This window comes from Anomaloglossus baeobatrachus, chromosome 1 (genome assembly GCF_048569485.1).
Source record: "Anomaloglossus baeobatrachus isolate aAnoBae1 chromosome 1, aAnoBae1.hap1, whole genome shotgun sequence".
In the NCBI taxonomy this organism is placed as follows: domain Eukaryota; kingdom Metazoa; phylum Chordata; class Amphibia; order Anura; family Aromobatidae; genus Anomaloglossus; species Anomaloglossus baeobatrachus.
In genome coordinates, this window is record NC_134353.1 from 345,221,044 (window position 1) to 345,241,205 (window position 20,162).

Below are 20,162 nucleotides of genomic sequence, written 5' to 3' on the forward strand. Positions count from 1 at the left end.
GGGGAATCATACACACCAGGATGGGGGGGAATCATACACACCAGGATGGACCGATGATGGGGGACATATAAAAGGATGGAGTACATACATATTAGGAAGGGCCCCAGGATGGGAGGACATTAGTACAGATTTGAGGGACATAACCTCTATAGATGTCGCAGCAGATCCCCCCCATAACAGTGCATCAAAACGCCATTTTTTGCGTCAATTGTTTTTCTTCATAATTTTCCTCCCATAAAACCTAGGTGCGTCTTTATAGTCCAAAAAGTACGTACAGCATCTTTTATTAGGAAATTGTGAGGTGACAATTTAGAAAATAGCTTTACTTAATTTTAGAAAGATGTTATTTATAAACATATACAGTATACTGTATTTATATTGTTCTGTACCGAACTAATATACGTTTGTGCCAAGGGACCCTATTAAAAGAAATCTGTTACCAGGCTTTTGCTCCCCCGTCTGAGAGCATAATTTAGAAACAAAGACCAAGATTCCAGTGTTGTGGCCCCTTACTGAGCTGTTTGCTGTCATTTCATAGAATCCATATTTTCTCTCCTGCGCCAGATCTAGCAGTTATACACCTGGCAGCAGGTAGTCCTCTAATGATAAAGTCATTGATTAATCAGCAGGAGATTATCAAAACTACACTAAGCAGCCCAGTAAGTAACACATCTATGGAATCAGGATCTCTGCCCATACATTAAGCTGCTTTCAGATTAGGCGACAAAAATCTGGTGACAGATACCCCTTTTATCAGAAAATAACCACGCTCTTTTTCCGTCTAATGCTACCAAGCTTTACAAATGTACTTTGAGATTATCAGGTCTTTCTGTACTTTCCATTCTACAGCTGTGTTCACAGTTGCCGTCTTGCTACGGCTTTTAACTACGATAGCCCTGTGACCGCAGCTGTTTTTCTACCATTTCCCAATGTTTCTACCAACGTTTTATCTGCAAAATTATGCAGACATCCGTAAAAACTGTACAAGTTTGAAGATTAAAGCGTTAAACAGTGCAGTGGCCCATGGCAGTTACGGTAAGAGTACTCTGTGTGAACACCGTCTACTACATCTGCTGATCTCTTCCTAGGGCTTTCTTCTTGTGTTGTTAAGACATGATAATGGCCATATATACTAAATTGAATATAATTACTATTCCAGCTGAATGGAGCATAAACAGGTTCTCTTGCGTTACACTTTACCAAATATTTGCCTAGCACAATTGTCAGGAGAGGAGCTACTTACGAAGTTGAATGATTGTGGCATTTTAATCTGAACAGCTAGTCCACCATGCTCGTATGGGTCCATGTCGGATGTATCTCCAATGCTGAATGAGTACGGGGATGTAACTGCGAAGAGTATAAAGGAGGCAGATATGTTCACTCACTGAATATACCATGTAAAAAAGTACCACTGTGTGCAATTAAAGGATTCTGATATACAGTTTTGATTTCTTCAAAGTGAGAATTCCACATTAGGCTATGTGCCCACGGGACAACGTACCCACAGATTTTGCAGTGGAAAACCCGCGGATTTATCAGTATTTTCCAGATAAATCCGCAAGACACTCCCCATGTTATCCCATGGAATTTGGAGAGTGCTGTAACAATGCTGCGGTATGTGCAGGTGCGGTATATGCGGCGGATGTCCCGCAGCCGCACGTAACTGCATGACAATTATTCATGTGGAAAGATCTGAAGATGTCCCGCCTTTCCACTATGAGATAGAGGGCTGGACTTCCGCAGGTATTTCACAAACACCAACCTCTGGTTGTCACACCCGGTCAGAGTAGGGGTAATTATACAAACACTATTTGCCAGAAGGGGAACAAGAGGTACCCTAACTAAAGACATAGTCAAATAAACTTTCCGCAGGTATTTCCGCACTTGTTCTGCAACAAAAATGCTCGAATCCCGCAGCAATAGATAGCTGCGGATACCGGGGAGCAGCTGCGGGAAACCTGCGGCAAAATCCACAGGTACATTGTCCCGTGGGCACATAGCCTATTGCAGCCCTTTAGATATAGTGAAGCCAAAAAATTCGGTATCTAACCTGAGTGTTCGTACAATGCATTACAGTACCAGAAAAGCTAATGGTGTTTACCTCCCCATAATTCATCTACATGCTGCAGATATTTTCGTGGCTTGCGCATGTTGTACATTGGTCATGACTTTACACAAAGAGTTGTATGACTTTTGGGGGGGTGGGGTGCACTGGGGGTAAGGAAATCGGTATGTAGCACATGAAGATTCCTACCAGTGTTCCTTTTCTAGGATGCTTACTAACCTGGTGTCATGTGCCGATACTTAGTACTAAAAATATTTCTCTTTGGAAAAAGTTTTAGACCCTCAGACATTATCTGAAAAATGATCTCTTTTGTATATTTGTATAAAAAATTGGAATAAGACGATGGTACATTATAATATACACTAGAAGGTGGCCCGATTCTACGCATCGGTATTCTAGAATTTACGTATTGTGTAGTTCATGTATGATTTTTGTTATATATATAGATGTTGTTGTGTGTACTTACCAAGTGTTTGTGTAGGGCGCTGTACATGTTCTGGGTGTTGTCTGGGTGTGGCGGGGGGTGAGAGCGGTGTTGTTTGTGTGTTGCGTGTGTTGCGTTGTTTGTGGAGCGCTGTGTGTCTGTAGCGTTGTGTGTGTGTGTGTGTGTGTGGTGTGTTTTGGAGGGAGGTATGTTTTGTGCAATGTGTGTGTTGTGCGGTATGTGCGTATATTTATGTATGCCGCGGTGTTTGTGTGTTGGGTGTTGTGTGTGTGCAGCGTTGCCTGTGTGTGTGGGTGTCTGTAGGGTGGTGTTTGTGGTTCCCAGTGTGTGTGTGTGTGTGTGTGTGTGTGTGTGTGTGTGTGTGCTGTGCAGTGTGTGTGTGTGTGTGTGTGTGTGTGTGTGCTGTGCAGTGTGTGTGTGTGTGTGTGTGTGTGTGTGTGTGTGTGTGTGTGTGTGTGTGTGTTGGGGGGAGGTGTGCACCTCCAATCGTGCTCCATCCGCCATGCTGCGCGCTCCCCATCGTGCTCCATCCGCCATGCTGCGCGCTCCCCAGCGTGCTCCATCCGCCATGCTGCGCGCGTCCCCAGCGTGCTCCATCCGCCATGCTGCGCGCTCCCCAGCGTGCTCCATCCGCCATGCTGCGCGCTCCCCAGCGTGCTCCATCCGCCATGCTGCGCGCTCCCCAGCGTGCTCCATCCGCCATGCTGCGCGTCCCCAGCGTGCTCCATCCGCCATGCTGCGCGCCTCCCCAGCGTGCTCCATCCCCCATGCTGCGCGCTCCCCATCGTGCTCCATCCCCCATGCTGCGCGCTCCCCATCGTGCTCCATCCCCCATGCTGCGCGTCCCCATCGTGCTCCATCCCCCATGCTGCGCGCGTCCCCCATCGTGCTCCATCCCCCATGCTGCGCGCGTCCCCATCGTGCTCCATCCCCCATGCTGCGCGCACGTCCCCATCGTGCTCCATCCCCCATGCTGCGCACTCCCCATCGTGCTCCATCCCCCATGCTGCCCCCAGCCTCAGCCTCTTTCCTCCCAGCCTCAGCCTCTCTCCTCCCAGCCTCAGCCTCTCTCCTCCCAGCCTCAGCCTCTCTCCTCCCAGCCTCAGCCTCTCTCCTCCCAGCCTCAGCCTCTCTCCTCCCAGCCTCAGCCTCTCTCCTCCCAGCCTCAGCCTCTCTCCTCCCAGCCTCAGCCTCTCTCCTCCCAGCCTCAGCCTCTCTCCTCCCAGCCTCAGCCTCTCTCCTCCCAGCCTCAGCCTCTCTCCTCCCAGCCTCAGCCTCTCTCCTCCCAGCCTCAGCCTCTCTCCTCCCAGCCTCCTCCAGCACGCCGTGCTCCTCTGCCGACACAGATCCGATCGCATACACACACACACCCGATCGCATACACTCACACATTGACGATATTGCACATACGCGCTCACACTCACAACATCCGGAGATACCACATGCTTCTGGCCATGTGATCCTCCGGCAGGTCCTGGAAGTTCACTGCACAGTATCGCCGCCGAGAAGCAAGTGATATCCCAGGATGTTGTGAGTGTGTGGATGCGATGTGATGTGTGAGGTGTGTGTGAGAGCGAGTGTGATCTGATGTGCGTGTGTGTATGTTCCGCCGCTGCAGGACCTTGATGCGCTGGTAACTATGCTACCATGGTTACCAGCGTATCCCGTCCCCCGCTCGCACGGGAGCCCACACCAGCATACGGCGGCAACCCCAGCAATGCGAGGGTATGTGTCGGCTGGGTTGGCGGCGTACGCTGATGTGGGCTCCCGGGGGTACAGTACTCACCTGGGAGTCGTGGCTCCGTGTCGGTCGATTCGGGGAATGCGTGCGGGGGGCGGGGCAAGAGCGAGCGTGCATTGCGTGAGGGGGGCGGGGCGTGTGCAAGTTGCCTGGGAGAGCGGCCAATCCGTGCGGGGGGGGCGGGGCCATGGCGAGCCCAGCGGCCAATCAGCTTTGTGTCACCGTAAGGACACAATTTTGGAGCAAAACAGACAGACAGACAGAATAAGGCAATTATATATATAGATATGAAGATTTCTTTACTAAAGAAGCAAACAGGAGATATACAAAGAAAACTTAGCGTGTGCATTCAGCGCAGCTCACCTGTAATCTGCTGCGTAGAGCCGTTTAAAGAGGTCATTCCATTGACTTCCCGAAAAGTCATAAATTGGCCAGATTCCAGATTGTGAGGGCGATTATCAAAGCATGTGACCACACCAGGATTAGACTAAAACACAAAAGCAACAGATAAATAAGTCCTACTTTACTCACTGTAAACAAAGTTTGACATATTAACTTCTTCTGGACTACCCATAAACTATACAAGAACCAGGCAGTAAACACAGCCTGGTGAAATATCTCGCCTGCCCTACTGCAGGTAGAGCCGAATACATAAGTGTGCATACGTGAACCGACGAGGTCTCTGCGATGAATATTCCTGATAGGGCTTATTTTTGGGAAAACACTATAATTGCATTATTATTACTAAAAATGCTTTTAGCACCAAGTTTTTATAATGACTAATAGGAAAAAATGGAGCGCACAGTTTATTATGCAATTTCTACTGAGTGCACCAATACCCTACATGTAATCGTACTTTTCAGGCACAGTGTAGCGCTCAGAAGGGAAGGAGCACCATGTTTTAGGCAAGATTTAGGAGTTTCCGGGTGCCATGTCACACTGACAAAGCCCCAGAGTTGCCAAACCAGCAGAACCCCCACCCCCCATAAGTTATCTAAATTTACGCCTTTCAATTAGTCATTTGATCTTGCGTTGTCACAGCAACAATTGGGACCACGTGATCATGTCACGGGGCTCTCGATTGGGTAAGAGGCCCCCTCCCTCTCCCAGCATCCTAAATGCTTCAATCAATACTGATCGTGGCATTTAGGGGGTTTAAACAGTCAGGATGTACCCGTTCTCCATTTGTGGGAATGCACAGTGTGAGGCAAATCCCGGGATATGAAGATGAATTATGACTTCCAGTCATAATCGCTCATCACTCCCTGGCAGTGCCCCCCTCCCTTCTTGTTCTCAATGTCCAGCATCTGTGAAGGTGTTACACCTCCATGGCCATCTCCTGTGATATGGAGATGAGATGATGTGGGAACAATGGACACAGGATGACTCCCTGCCGTGACCCTGTGGTAGGAGCTGCTATCTCATTAGCAAGCTTGGAAGTATCCAGACAGAACGACTCCAGTAAAAAATGGTTCATATCTCGCAAGCCATATTTCCGATAAATATGGCAACCATAAAAATGGTGTCTCCGCATGCGGACGATGCTGGCACACCCTTTTTTATGGGAGCGGGAGCTTGGGAAATACCCCAGGCGTGATATCAGCCAATGTGGAACTAGTAGACAAGTCACGAGTCCTCTCATTCTGTAGCTAAATTCATAGCTGTCACAATGAGAGCGTTGGCGTCCGCCTACGACGCTCCCAGGCCAAGTTATGGCCATATTCCATGTTGTGGATTTTGTCCATAACTCCAGCCAGGGGTGGAGCAGTGCTCCCTCTGAGGTCACGAAGGTAGGAGGGGACCTGGATTTGCCCAGGTTGATAACCCTACTTCGGCCATTTTCCAGGGTTCTTTCGCTGGGGGTCACGTGTAGGAAACATCTGTGGGAGTTCCTGGAAACCTGGTCTACAGCGCCCCCCTGTGGCCAGACGCACAAGGTAACTGATTGAATTGCATACCTGTTTGTAAACCATGCTTTATCTGTAACTGTACTCTGACATAACTGTATATTCTGTAGATTCCCTATTGTATATATTGTAGTTCTAGTGTGCTTTAGGCTGATTAAATTATATAATTAATCTTGGGCTGTTCTGTTATCTCGATCTTGAATCCCACGTCTGTGTGTTCGGCTAATAGTTACCGTAAATCGGTTGGTGGCAGCGAGTTTGTGCCAAGGATTATTGTGGGGAGGCCAGTGAGATTCGGGGAGGTTTTATATATTCCGCCCGCGGAGGTCGGGGGAATATATACCCTACTCTCACCGGGGACCCTTCAATAATCGGCATAAGTAGTATAGCGGCCTCCTTGCTTATCGTCGGGCAATTCCATAATTGGCCTGACTATAAGAGGGGCGCTAGAGAGCGCATCACGTGCTCTGTCTGTCGGTCGGGAGGTATAAAGGAGGGGTGACCCCCCCACTTGTTACACCCCGATTGTGACGTACTGGTAGCCAGCGCGGGGGATTTCTGAGTGACCCCCCCGGTGGTTCGTGACATATTGGTAGCAAGCGGTGGGATCGAGATAATAGTGTGTGTGAGTGTGAGACCCATACTCCCAGACACTAAAGACTGCCTGCAGCAGCTGTGGCTGCTGGGGTCTTCAGACCAGACCAACACTAGAGTGTCAGAGTGCAGATACTGTAAGGTGTGTGGAGGCATCAGGTGTCAGTTCTGTGTCAGTGACCAAAGTCTGCAACAATGGCTGAGAGCACCAGGAGCAAAGCCAAAGGAATGGCCGATGCTCAGGCCAGAGACGATGAGGAGGTTGTCCACGAGCCCTCCAAGAGCCCGACGCCAGAGAACCGCTCTGCAGAGGACATTGCACAACCTGGCACTGCTGGACAAGATGAGGAGCAGCTCACCCAAGGGTCCTCAACGAGCCAGATGCCAGCCCTCCGCTCTGCAATGGACAGTGAAGCACCAGGCTCCGCAGCGGGCCGCAGATCACCACGTGCCATTCCACCGAGCCTGGGAGGCTCGGATAGCCTTCTTCAAATGGCTATGGCCCTTCTCCAGGCTGGAGACCGGGATACCTACGAGATACTCATGGCCGAGCGTGAGCGACAGGCAGCGCGTGACGCTGAGGCTGCGGAGCGGCAAGCAGTGCGTGAGGCTGCGGAGCGGCAAGCAGCATGTGAAGAGCGCCAGGCAGAGCGTGACTACCAGCTGCAGCTAGCTCAGCTCCGGCCCTCATCAGCCACACGTGACCTTCAAGACACCAAACTTCCAAAGGTCCGTGTTGAGGACTTCCCAGTGCTGGAGAAGGACGGAGACTTGGACTCTTTCTTGACTGCTTTTGAACGGACTTGCCTGCAGCACCATCTGGACAAGGACCAGTGGGCCAAATACCTGACCCCCCGTTTAAGGGGTAAGGCCCTGGATATCCTTGGGGACTTGCCTGCTGAGGCAGATCAGGGCTACGACACCATCAAGCGGGCCCTGATCCAACAGTACAACCTCACTCCAGAGTCCTACCGCAAGAAGTTCCGGAGCCTACAGAAGGGACCAAAGGACTCCTGGGCTGACCACCGGCGGGCACTTGCCCGAGCTGCCGACCACTGGACCCAAGGCCTGCAGCTTTCCACCGGACCGGAGATCCTGGACTTGTTCATCACGGAGCAACTCTTGTGGAACTGCCCTGAGGATCTCCGCCAGTTCATCCGAGACCAGAAGCCAAAGGGGTCCACGGCTACAGCTGCCCTGGCCGATGACTACACCAACAATCGGGCTCCTGAGGCCAGGAGAGCAGCCACCAGCAGCACCTGGAGAGGGGGTAAGATGAACTCTGCGACTGCCCCACCTGCCCCTAGACTGCAGGGGGTGTCCCCCTCAACTCCCCTCTCCAGGCCCGTGGCAGAACCAAGACGGTGCCACCAGTGCAACTTACCTGGACACTTCAAGGCCATGTGCCCTCAGCGTCCCAAGGCCCCGGCTCCGTCCCCGTCCCAAGGGCCGCCCAAGGTGTATTGTGTGGGTGGGGGTGGTGGTAGGTCCCTGGACAGCTTCCAACCTGTCACCGTCGGCCGGTCTGTGACCATAGGACTGCGAGACAGCGCCTCGGAGGTGACTCTGGTGCGGCCTGAGATGGTGTCCCCCCAAGACTTGATCCCTGGAAAAACCCTCGCTGTCTCCGGGATTGGAGGCATTGACCCGGCGCTGCCTGTTGCTGACATTTATGTGGACTGGGGCGCAGGGCGAGGGGTGAGAGAGGTGGGGGTAACTGATCGGATCCCCGCAAACGTGCTACTTGGGACAGATTTGGGGCAGATAACCTCCCAGTTTGGGCCCCAACCAAGGGCTGAACCTTCAGCCAGTACTGACATGCCTCCGGACAATGTTAATGTGTTATCTATGAATGATGTAAGGGAGGAGGGAGTGAACTCTGATATTTCTGCTTGCATAGACACCATAGACACACACACAGCTGCAGCTGTGACAGGGGAGGGGGTCAGAGAAAGGTGTGACAATGCCTCTACAAGTAATCAGCCTGTGAGCTGGGATCTGTTGCCCTCTGCAGGGATAAGCAGAGAGCAGGGTGCTGCAGGGGGAGGACCAGTGTGTGGGGTGGGGGCTACCACAGCAAATGTGGGGTCCCCAGAGATTTCACAGCGGGGTTCTGTTGCTGCAGGAGGGGAACAGGCAGGTGAGATTGGGGCCGGTCCAGGAGCGGAAGTGCTCCCAGGTAAGATCTCGGTGCATGGTTCCCCCACAACCGGGGTGTCAGGAAGCCAGGTAGGTCTGCCTGAACCGGCGACTTGGTCAGGAACGGAGGAGGAGCAGGCACGACCCACGGTCGCAGCGGCTGTGGCCGCTGTCACTCGCCGTGGGAGTGCTGGAAGCCAAGGGGCCTCCCGGAGGTCCGATAGCTCTTCCCCTTCTGACCAAGTGGCAGCCGAGTCAGGTGGAGGCCAGGACACAGGTCCCGGGGTACTGACTGAAGATGTGACAGTCTCGTCGATTCTGGCCACATCTAGTCAGGGGTTTCAGGCAGCGTTAGAAGCTGACAACAGCCTGAAAGCTCTTAAGGAGCAGGCGGCACAGCCTCCCTCGGACTCGGACCCGGAGCGAGTGGTCTGGGACCAAGGACGGCTGTACCGGGCCACGGTCCAGCAGGGTTCACCGGAGGCGTGGCCCAGGGACCGACAGTTGGTGGTACCCTATCCGTTCCGGACGGAGTTGTTGCGGATCGCACATGAGATTCCGATGGCCGGACACCTAGGGATCGCTAAGACCAAGGCCAGGTTAAACCAGCATTTCTACTGGCCAAAAATGGGGGCCGATGTGGCTGCCTACTGCCGTTCGTGTGGAACCTGTCAGAGAGTGGGGAAGGCGGGGCCACGCCCCAAAGCCCCACTGGTATCTCTGCCCATCATCGATGAGCCTTTCAGGAGGGTGGCTGTGGATCTGGTCGGCCCGCTGGCCATCCCCAGCAGCTCCGGGAAACGCTTCATACTGACGGTAGTGGACTATGCCACCCGGTACCCAGAAGCAGTGGCCTTGTCGTCCATTCGGGCTGACAAGGTGGCCACCGCATTGCTGGAGATTTTCTCCCGAGTGGGTTTTCCCCAGGAAATGCTCACTGACCGGGGGACCCAATTCATGTCCCAGCTGATGGAGGCCCTCTGTAAGCAAGTCCAGGTGCGACATCTGGTGGCCAGCCCGTACCATCCACAGACTAATGGCCTGTGCGAGCGGTTCAATGGCACCTTAAAGCAGATGCTTAAGATGTTGGTCGACTCCCATGGGCGTGACTGGGAGCGGTATCTCCCACACCTGTTATTTGCTTACCGGGAGGTTCCACAGGCCTCAACAGGATTCTCACCGTTTGAGCTCCTGTACGGGCGACGTGTGCGGGGCCCCCTGGCTCTGGTGAAAGAGGCTTGGGAAGGGGATTTGGCCACCCCTGGAGTGTCGGTTATCGAGTATGTCATGCGCTTCCGGGACAAAATGCAGGCCTTGACGCAACTGGTACACGACAATATGGCTCAAGCCCAGGCCGATCAGAAGCGTTGGTACGACCAGAACGCTTGTGAGAGGACCTACCAAGTGGGTCAAAAGGTGTGGGTACTGGTCCCCGTACCACAGGACAAGCTTCAGGCAGCCTGGGAAGGCCCATACCTCGTGTACCAGCAGCTCAACCCTGTAACGTACCTGGTCACCCTGGACCCTGCCCGTGGAAGGCGGAAGCCCTTCCATGTGAACATGATGAAGGCACATCATGAGCGGGAGGCGTGTGCGCTCCCCGTGTGCAACCTGCCCGAGGAGGGAGAAGCGGAAACCCTCTTGGATATGCTAGCCCAGGTTAGGGCAGGCGGATCCATTGAGGATGTGGAGGTTGGCCACCAGCTCTTGGAGGACCAACGGTCCCAGCTGTGGGCCACCCTACACCCCTTCCGGGGGTTGTTTACCAACCAGCCCGGAAGGACTAACTTGGCTGTCCATCACGTGGACACTGGGGATCATCCCCCGATCCGGCGTTCAGCATATCGGGTCTCCCTGGAGGTGCAGCAACACATGCGCCAGGAGATTGACGAGATGCTGAAGCTGGGGGTGATCCAGGCATCCAACAGCGCTTGGGCCTCGCCTGTAGTCCTCGTCCCTAAGAAGGACAGAACCACTCGGTTCTGCGTGGACTACAGGGGGCTCAATGCTGTCACGGTCGCCGATGCGTACCCAATGCCACGCATCGATGACCTGCTCGATCAGTTGGCCGGGGCTCAGTACCTGACCATCATGGACCTGAGCCGGGGATATTGGCAGATCCCCCTGACTCGCAAGGCCAGGGAACGCTCTGCCTTTATTACCCCATTTGGACTGTACGAGTCCACGGTGATGCCATTCGGGATGAGGAATGCCCCTGCCACCTTCCAGCGGATGGTCAACACCCTGCTCAAGGGACTTGAAGGGTACGCGGCCGCGTACCTGGATGACATTGCCGTCTTCAGTCCCACCTGGGAGGACCACCTAGAGCATCTAGCACAGGTGCTCAGGCGGATCCACCGGGCAGGTTTGACCATCAAGCCGGGAAAGTGTCAGCTGGCCATGAGCGAGGTCCAGTACCTCGGTCACCGGGTAGGTGGGAGAACACTGAAGCCCGAGCCTGAGAAAGTGGAGGCCATCGCATCCTGGCCCACCCCCAGGACCAAGAAGCAGGTGATGTCCTTCTTGGGGACCGCTGGGTACTATAGGAGGTTTGTTCCATGCTATAGTAGCCTGGCAAAGCCCTTGACGGACCTCACCAAGAAGAAGCTGCCCTCTGCAGTCGATTGGACAGTGGACTGCGAGACAGCCTTCCGGGCCCTAAAGGACGCCCTGTCCAGCCCGCCCGTGCTACAGGCAGCCGACTTCACGCGGCCGTTTGTAGTACAGACCGACGCCAGTGACTTCGGCCTCGGTGCGGTGCTCAGCCAGGTGGACTCTGCGAGCCAAGAGCACCCAGTCTTGTACCTGAGCAGGAAGCTGTTACCAAGGGAAGTGGCCTATTCCACGATGGAGAAGGAGTGCCTGGCCATAGTGTGGGCCCTGCAGCGTCTGCAACCCTATCTATACGGGCGCCACTTCATCGTGGAGACGAACCACAATCCCCTCAGCTGGTTGCACACCGTCTCTGGGACGAATGGGCGATTGTTGCGATGGAGCCTTGCGCTCCAGCAATACAACTTCACCATTCGCCACAAAAGGGGCCGTGACCACGGTAACGCAGACGGGCTGTCCCGACAAGGAGAGGTCGCGGACGGGCGCACGGGGGAACACCGGAGTGTGCTGCCCCCTAGCGCCCTCAAAAGGGGGGAGGTGTGAGGCAAATCCCGGGATATGAAGATGAATTATGACTTCCAGTCATAATCGCTCATCACTCCCTGGCAGTGCCCCCCTCCCTTCTTGTTCTCAATGTCCAGCATCTGTGAAGGTGTTACACCTCCATGGCCATCTCCTGTGATATGGAGATGAGATGATGTGGGAACAATGGACACAGGATGACTCCCTGCCGTGACCCTGTGGTAGGAGCTGCTATCTCATTAGCAAGCTTGGAAGTATCCAGACAGAACGACTCCAGTAAAAAATGGTTCATATCTCGCAAGCCATATTTCCGATAAATATGGCAACCATAAAAATGGTGTCTCCGCATGCGGACGATGCTGGCACACCCTTTTTTATGGGAGCGGGAGCTTGGGAAATACCCCAGGCGTGATATCAGCCAATGTGGAACTAGTAGACAAGTCACGAGTCCTCTCATTCTGTAGCTAAATTCATAGCTGTCACAATGAGAGCGTTGGCGTCCGCCTACGACGCTCCCAGGCCAAGTTATGGCCATATTCCATGTTGTGGATTTTGTCCATAACTCCAGCCAGGGGTGGAGCAGTGCTCCCTCTGAGGTCACGAAGGTAGGAGGGGACCTGGATTTGCCCAGGTTGATAACCCTACTTCGGCCATTTTCCAGGGTTCTTTCGCTGGGGGTCACGTGTAGGAAACATCTGTGGGAGTTCCTGGAAACCTGGTCTACAGCGCCCCCCTGTGGCCAGACGCACAAGGTAACTGATTGAATTGCATACCTGTTTGTAAACCATGCTTTATCTGTAACTGTACTCTGACATAACTGTATATTCTGTAGATTCCCTATTGTATATATTGTAGTTCTAGTGTGCTTTAGGCTGATTAAATTATATAATTAATCTTGGGCTGTTCTGTTATCTCGATCTTGAATCCCACGTCTGTGTGTTCGGCTAATAGTTACCGTAAATCGGTTGGTGGCAGCGAGTTTGTGCCAAGGATTATTGTGGGGAGGCCAGTGAGATTCGGGGAGGTTTTATATATTCCGCCCGCGGAGGTCGGGGGAATATATACCCTACTCTCACCGGGGACCCTTCAATAATCGGCATAAGTAGTATAGCGGCCTCCTTGCTTATCGTCGGGCAATTCCATAATTGGCCTGACTATAAGAGGGGCGCTAGAGAGCGCATCACGTGCTCTGTCTGTCGGTCGGGAGGTATAAAGGAGGGGTGACCCCCCCACTTGTTACACCCCGATTGTGACGTACTGGTAGCCAGCGCGGGGGATTTCTGAGTGACCCCCCAGGTGGTTCGTGACACACAGCAAAAAAGGAGATACCAGTACGCCCAATGTCGGGACGTACAGGGTTAAAATCTTATGCATCTCGACTGCTAAGAGTCTTAATGAGTGATAAACTGAAATAAAACATATATTTAACATGGTAAGCCTCCAAGATATCTGCATGTTCCTGGAGCATACTTTTTTTGGTGGGTGAAGAAAAAAAACAAACAAAAAAAAAAAAAAAACTTGTGAAGCATTTGGACTTTGCCCAAGCCACAGATGAGTTGCAGATATTTTCTGCAGGTAAACCGGAATGGTTGGCAGAGAGCCACATGTTAAAATGGGATGCGGTCTGGAGTCAGCTTACCTGCAATTTCAAATTCGGGCAGCTGATGAAAACCTGGTGGGGGTGGGGAGAGAGGGGGGCAGACAGAGAGGGGGGGGCGACAGAGAGAGGGGGCGCACAATCAGTGGTGACATCACTCTGAGTCCTCAACCTGCGGCTCACTTCAGTCACTCTGGTCATTTGCGGTCACTGGTGGAGGACTCCAGCTGTGGCCACGGGTAACCTGAGTGATGTCACCGCTAAGAGCAGGACTCCCTTCAGTAGCTGTGAGGAGCTGACAGCGGGCGGTCATGTTCTATGGCCGCTTGCTGTAAGCATCACATGTAGCAGTGCTGGAAGCGTTGTGGGACCTCGTGTGGATTACGTCGGACCTGAAGGGGTGTTTGAGGGTTAATAAAGTGATGAAAGAGGGTGCTTTTTTTGTCTTTTATTTCAAAGAAGGGAATTTTGTTTACTTACCGTAAATTCCTTTTCTTCTAGCTCCTATTGGGAGACCCAGACAATTGGGTGTATAGCTTCTGCCTCCGGAGGCCACACAAAGTATTACACTTTAAAAAGTGTAACCCCTCCCCTCTGCCTATAGACCCTCCCGTGCCTCACGGGCTCCTCAGTTTTGGTGCAAAAGCAGGAAGGAGGAAACTTATAAATGGTCTAAGGTAAATTCAATCCGAAGGATGTTCGGAGAACTAAAACCATGAACCAAAGGAACAATTCAACATGAACAACATGTGTACACAAAAGAACAAACAGCCCGAAGGGAACAGGGGCGGGTGCTGGGTCTCCCAATAGGAGCTAGAAGAAAAGGAATTTACGGTAAACAAAATTCCCTTCTTCTTTGTCGCTCCATTGGGAGACCCAGACAATTGGGACGTCCAAAAGCAGTTCCTGGGTGGGTAAAAGAATACCCCGATAAAAGGAGCCGAAAACGGCCCCCTCTTACAGGTGGGCAACCGCCGCCTGAAGGACTCGCCTACCTAGACTGGCATCTGCCGAAGCATAGGTATGCACCTGATAGTGTTTCGTGAAAGTGTGCAGACTAGACCAGGTAGCCGCCTGACACACCTGCTGAGCCGTAGCCCGGTGCCGCAATGCCCAGGACGCACCCACGGCTCTGGTAGAATGGGCTTTCAGCCCTGAAGGAATCGGAAGCCCAGAAGAACGGTAGGCTTCAAAAATCGGTTCCTTGATCCACCGAGCCAAGGTTGACTTGGAAGCCTGCGACCCCTTACGTTGGCCAGCGACAAGGACAAAGAGCGCATCAGAACGGCGCAGTGGCGCCGTGCGAGACACGTAAATCCGGAGTGCTCTCACTGGATCTAGCAAGTGCAAATCCTTTTCACATTGGTGAACTGGATGAGGGCAAAATGAAGGTAAGGAGATATCCTGATTGAGATGAAAAGGGGATACCACCTTAGGGAGAAATTCCGGGACCGGACGCAGAACCACCTTATCCTGGTGAAAAACCAGGAAGGGGGCTTTGCATGACAGCGCTGCAAGCTCCAACACTCTACGGAGCGATGTAACTGCCACTAGAAAAGCCACCTTCTGCGAAAGACGTGATAGAGAGACATCCCGCAGCGGCTCGAAAGGTGGTTTCTGAAGAGCCCTTAGAACCCTGTTAAGATCCCAGGGTTCCAGCGGCCGCTTGTAAGGTGGGACTATGTGGCAAACTCCCTGCAGGAACGTGCGGACCTGCGGAAGCCTGGCTAGACGCTTTTGAAAAAACACGGAAAGCGCCGATACTTGTCCCTTGAGAGAGCCGAGAGACAAACCCTTGTCCATTCCGGATTGAAGGAAGGAAAGAAAAGTGGGTAATGCAAACGGCCAGGGGGTAAAACCCTTATCAGAGCACCAGGATAAGAAGATCCTCCAAGCCCTGTGATAGATCTTGGCGGACGTTGATTTCCTGGCCTGTCTCATAGTGGCAATGACATCTTGAGATAACCCTGAGGGCGCTAGGAGCCAGGACTCAATGGCCACACAGTCAGGTTGAGGGCCGCAGAATTCAGATGGAAAAATGGCCCTTGAGACAGCAAGTCTGGTCGGTCTGGGAGTGCCCACGGTTGACCCACCGTGAGGTGCCACAGATCCGGGTACCACGACCTCCTCGGCCAGTCTGGAGCGACGAGGATGGTGCGGCGGCAGTCGGACCTGATCTTGCGTAACACTCTGGGCAGCATTGCCAGAGGAGGAAATACATAAGGCAGTCGAAACTGCGACCAATCCTGAACTAATGCGTCCGCCGCCAGCGCTCTGTGATCCTGAGACCGTGCCATGAATTCCGGGACTTTGTTGTTGTGCCGAGACGCCATGAGATCGACGTCCGGCGTTCCCCAGCGGCAACAGATCTCTTGAAACACGTCCGGGTGAAGAGACCATTCCCCTGCGTCCATGCCCTGGCGACTGAGAAAGTCTGCTTCCCAGTTTTCTACGCCTGGGATGTGAACTGCGGAGATGGTGGAGGCTGTGGCCTCCGCCCACAGCAGAATCCGCCGGACTTCTTGGAAGGCTTGACGGCTGCGTGTGCCGCCCTGGTGGTTGATGTACGCAACCGCCGTGGCGTTGTCCGACTGTATGCGGATCTGCCTGCCCTCCAGCCACCGATGGAACGCCTTTAGGGCTAGATACACTGCCCTTATCTCCAGAACATTGATCTGAAGGGAGGACTCTGTCGGAGTCCAGGTTCCCTGAGCCTTGTGGTGGAGAAAAACCGCTCCCCACCCTGACAGACTCGCGTCCGTCGTGACCACAGCCCAGGATGGGGGCAGGAAGGATTTTCCCTTCGACAGAGAAGTGGAAAGAAGCCACCACTGAAGAGAGGTTTTGGCTGCCAGAGAAAGAGAGACGTTCCTGTCTAGGGACGTCGACCTCCTGTCCCATTTGCGGAGAATGTCCCATTGGAGTGGACGCAGATGAAACTGCGCAAAGGGGACTGCCTCCATTGCTGCCACCATCTTCCCTAGGAAGTGCATGAGGCGCCTCAAGGGGTGTGACTGGGCCCGCAGAAGAGAGTGCACCCCTGTCTGCAGCGAACGCTGTTTGTCCAGCGGTAGCTTGACTATCGCTGAGAGAGTATGAAACTCCATCCCGAGGTAAGTCAGTGATTGGGTCGATGTCAGTTTTGACTTTGGGAAATTGATGATCCACCCGAACCTCTGGAGAGTCTCCAGAGCAACGGTCAGGCTGTGTTGACATGCCACCCGGGAGGGTGCCTTGACTAGGAGATCATCTAAGTAAGGGATCACCGAGTGGCCCTGAGAGTGTAGGACCGCCACAACGGATGCCATAACCTTGGTGAAGACCCGGGGGGCTGTCGCCAGGCCGAAAGGCAGTGCCACAAACTGAAGGTGTTCGTCCCCGATGGCGAAACGCAGGAAGCGTTGATGCTCTGGTGCGATCGGCACATGGAGATAAGCATCCCTGATGTCGATTGATGCTAGGAAGTCTCCTTGGGACATCGAAGCGATGACAGAGCGGAGAGATTCCATGCAAAACCGTCTGGTTCTCACGTGTCTGTTGAGCAGCTTGAGGTCCAAAACGGGACGGAATGATCCGTCCTTTTTTGGCACCACGAACAAGTTGGAGTAAAAACCGCGACCACGTTCCTGAAGGGGAACGGGGATCACAACTCCTTCTGTCTTCAGAGTGTTCACCGCCTGAAAAAGTGCATCGGCTCGCTCTATCCTGTAACCGTGAGACAGAATGTCTCTCACCCATCGGTCTTGGACATGTGGCCACCAGGCGTCGCAAAAGCGGGAGAGGCTGCCACCGACCGAGGATGCGGTTTGGGGAGGCCGAAAGTCATGAGGAGGCCGCCTTGGAGACGGTGCCTCCGGCGGTCTTTGGAGGACGTGACTTAGACCGCCATGCATAAGAGTTCCTCTGGTCCTTCTGTGGCCTGTTGGACGAGGAGGATTGGGACCTGGCTGAGGGCCGAAAGGACCGAAACCTCACTTGAATTTTCCGTTGCTGAGGTTTGTTTGGTTTGGACTGGGGTAAGGACGAGTCCTTTCCCTTGGATTGCTTAATAATTTCATCCAATCGCTCGCCAAACAATCGGTCTCCAGAAAAAGGCAAACCGGTTAAGAACGTCTTGGAAGCAGAGTCTGCCTTCCATTCGCGTAGCCACATGGCCCTGCGGACTGCCACCGAATTGGCGGATGCTACCGCTGTACGGCTAGCAGAGTCCAGGACGGCATTTATGGCGTAGGATGAAAATACCGACGCCTGAGAAGTCAAAGACGCAACTTGCGGAGCAGAGGTACATGTGACCGCATTAATCTCAGACAGACAAGCTGAGATAGCTTGGAGTGCCCACACGGCTGCAAAGGCCGGGGCAAAAGACGCGCCTGTGGCTTCATAGATGGATTTCATTAGGAGCTCTATCTGCCCGTCAGTGGCATCCTTGAGCGATGAACCGTCTGCCACTGATACTACGGATCTAGCCGCCAGTCTAGAGACTGGAGGATCCACCTTGGGACATTGAGCCCAACCCTTAACTACGTCAGAGGGGAAGGGGTAACGTGTGTGATTAAGGCGCTTAGTAAAGCGCTTGTCCGGAAAAGCTCTGTGCTTCTGGACAGCATCTCTGAAGTTAGAGTGATCGAAAAACGCACTCAGTGTACGTTTGGGAAACCTAAACTGGTGTTTCTCCTGCTGCGAAGCCGACTCCTCTATAGGTGGAGTTGGGGGAGAAAGATCTAGCACCTGGTTGATGGACGCTATAAGGTCATTTACTATGGCATCCCCTTCAGGTGTATCAAGATTGAGAGCAACGTCAGGGTCAGAGCCCTGAGCTGCGACCTCCGCTTCATCCTCCAGAGAGTCCTCAAGCTGAGACCCCGAACAGCGTGATGAAGTCGGGGAAGATTCCCAGCGAGCCCGCTTAGCCGGTCTGGGACTGCGGTCCGTGCCGGAGTCCTCCCCGTGAGACCTAGGTGCCACCCCAGGAGCACGCTGCGGCGCAGACCGAGAGGGGCCTGGGGGCGATGATCCCGCAGTGCCCGGGGCCTGTGTAAGGGCCGATCTGGATTGCAAGGCTTCTAGTATCTTAGCAGACCATTTGTCCATAGACTGAGCCATGGATTGTGAAAGCGACTCAGAGAGTTTCTCAGCTAAAACTGCAAACTCTGTCCCTGCCACCTGGACAGGGGAAGCCGGCGGTTCTACCTGAACCGAGGGTCCCACCAGTGCCCGAGGCTCCGGCTGAGCGAGTGCAACAGGGCCCGAGCATTGCTCACAGTGAGGGTAGGTGGAACCTGCAGGTAGCATAGCCGCACAAGATGTGCAGGTTGCAAAATAACCCTGTGTCTTGGCACCCTTGCTCCTTGTGAACGACATTCTGTTGTCTCCTAGGAGAGTGATCACTGAGGGTATATAGCCAAAGCAAAACAATGCGGCCGAACAGAGAAAATGTATACAAATATTATATATATATATATATATATATATATATATATATATATATATATATATATATATATATATATATATATATATATATATATATATATATATATATATATATATATATATATACATACACACACACACTTCGGCACCCTAGGGGGACCAGCACCGGGTGACCGGTGTGGCTTACCGACCGCCCAAAGCGGTGTGTGTCCACCAGATTCCCTGCCTTGGGGCTCCCAGAGCTGCAGAGCTCGTTCCAGAAGTCCTCCACCGGCAGAATGTGTTTAAAAAATGGCTGCCGGAGCTCTCAGGGGAGGAGGGAGGCGTGGGCGGCGACTAATAAAGTGCGGGAATCTGGTGCCCCACAGTGATCAGTGAGGGGGGAGGAGGACACCTAAAGTATGCTCCAGCCCTCACTGTCGACGTCAGGTCGACCGTCCCGCCCTTACCCCTGACTGGAAGGCCCGGGGGCGGGAGTTATGGTACTAGGCCGCATGAAGCCGGGGACTAAATTTAATACCGCGGCCGGCAAACAGGTGCGGTCGGCGCGGTAGTCCCGGTCGTCATAAAAATACAGCAGCCGCTGCAGCGTCTGTGACAAAATCGCTCCATGCACCGTCCCCAAGGGGACACAGAGTACCTTTAGATGCAAGGCCCTGTCCCTGATGATACCAAGTCTCCTGTCCGTCAGATTCCCACAGGGGCTGCGGAGGGAGCCCGGTCCCAGTGAATCGATGACCGGTTAGGATCCCACTTCTCCCAGAGCCTCTAAGGGATGGGGAAGGAAAACGGCATGTGGCTCCAGCCTTTGTACCCGCAATGGGTACCTCAACCTTAGCAGCACCGCCGACTTAGTGGGGTGAGAAGGGAGCATGCCGGGGGCCCTGTGGGGGCCCTCTTTTCTTCCATCCGATACAATCAGCAGCTGCTGCTGACTAAAATGGGAGCTTGAGTGAATGTGTGCCTCCTTCAACACAAAGCATAAAACTGAGGAGCCCGTGAGGCACGGGAGGGTGTATAGGCAGAGGGGAGGGGTTACACTTTTTAAAGTGTAATACTTTGTGTGGCCTCCGGAGGCAGAAGCTATACACCCAATTGTCTGGGTC

At 53.4% G+C, this 20,162-nt stretch overlaps 1 protein-coding gene across 1 annotated transcript in view; it reads right to left on the reverse strand.

Annotated features, from left to right (window-relative positions):
• UBA6 (ubiquitin like modifier activating enzyme 6) overlaps positions 1-20,162 on the reverse strand; it is a 253,385-nt gene that overhangs the window by 205,510 nt on the left and 27,713 nt on the right. Inside the window, exons 9-10 of the mRNA XM_075341882.1 lie at positions 4,615-4,738; positions 1,244-1,347 (exon numbers count right to left, since the gene is read on the reverse strand). Of these exons, the coding sequence (XP_075197997.1) occupies positions 1,244-1,347; positions 4,615-4,738 (228 nt within the window). The remainder of the gene's footprint in view (positions 1-1,243; positions 1,348-4,614; positions 4,739-20,162) is intronic.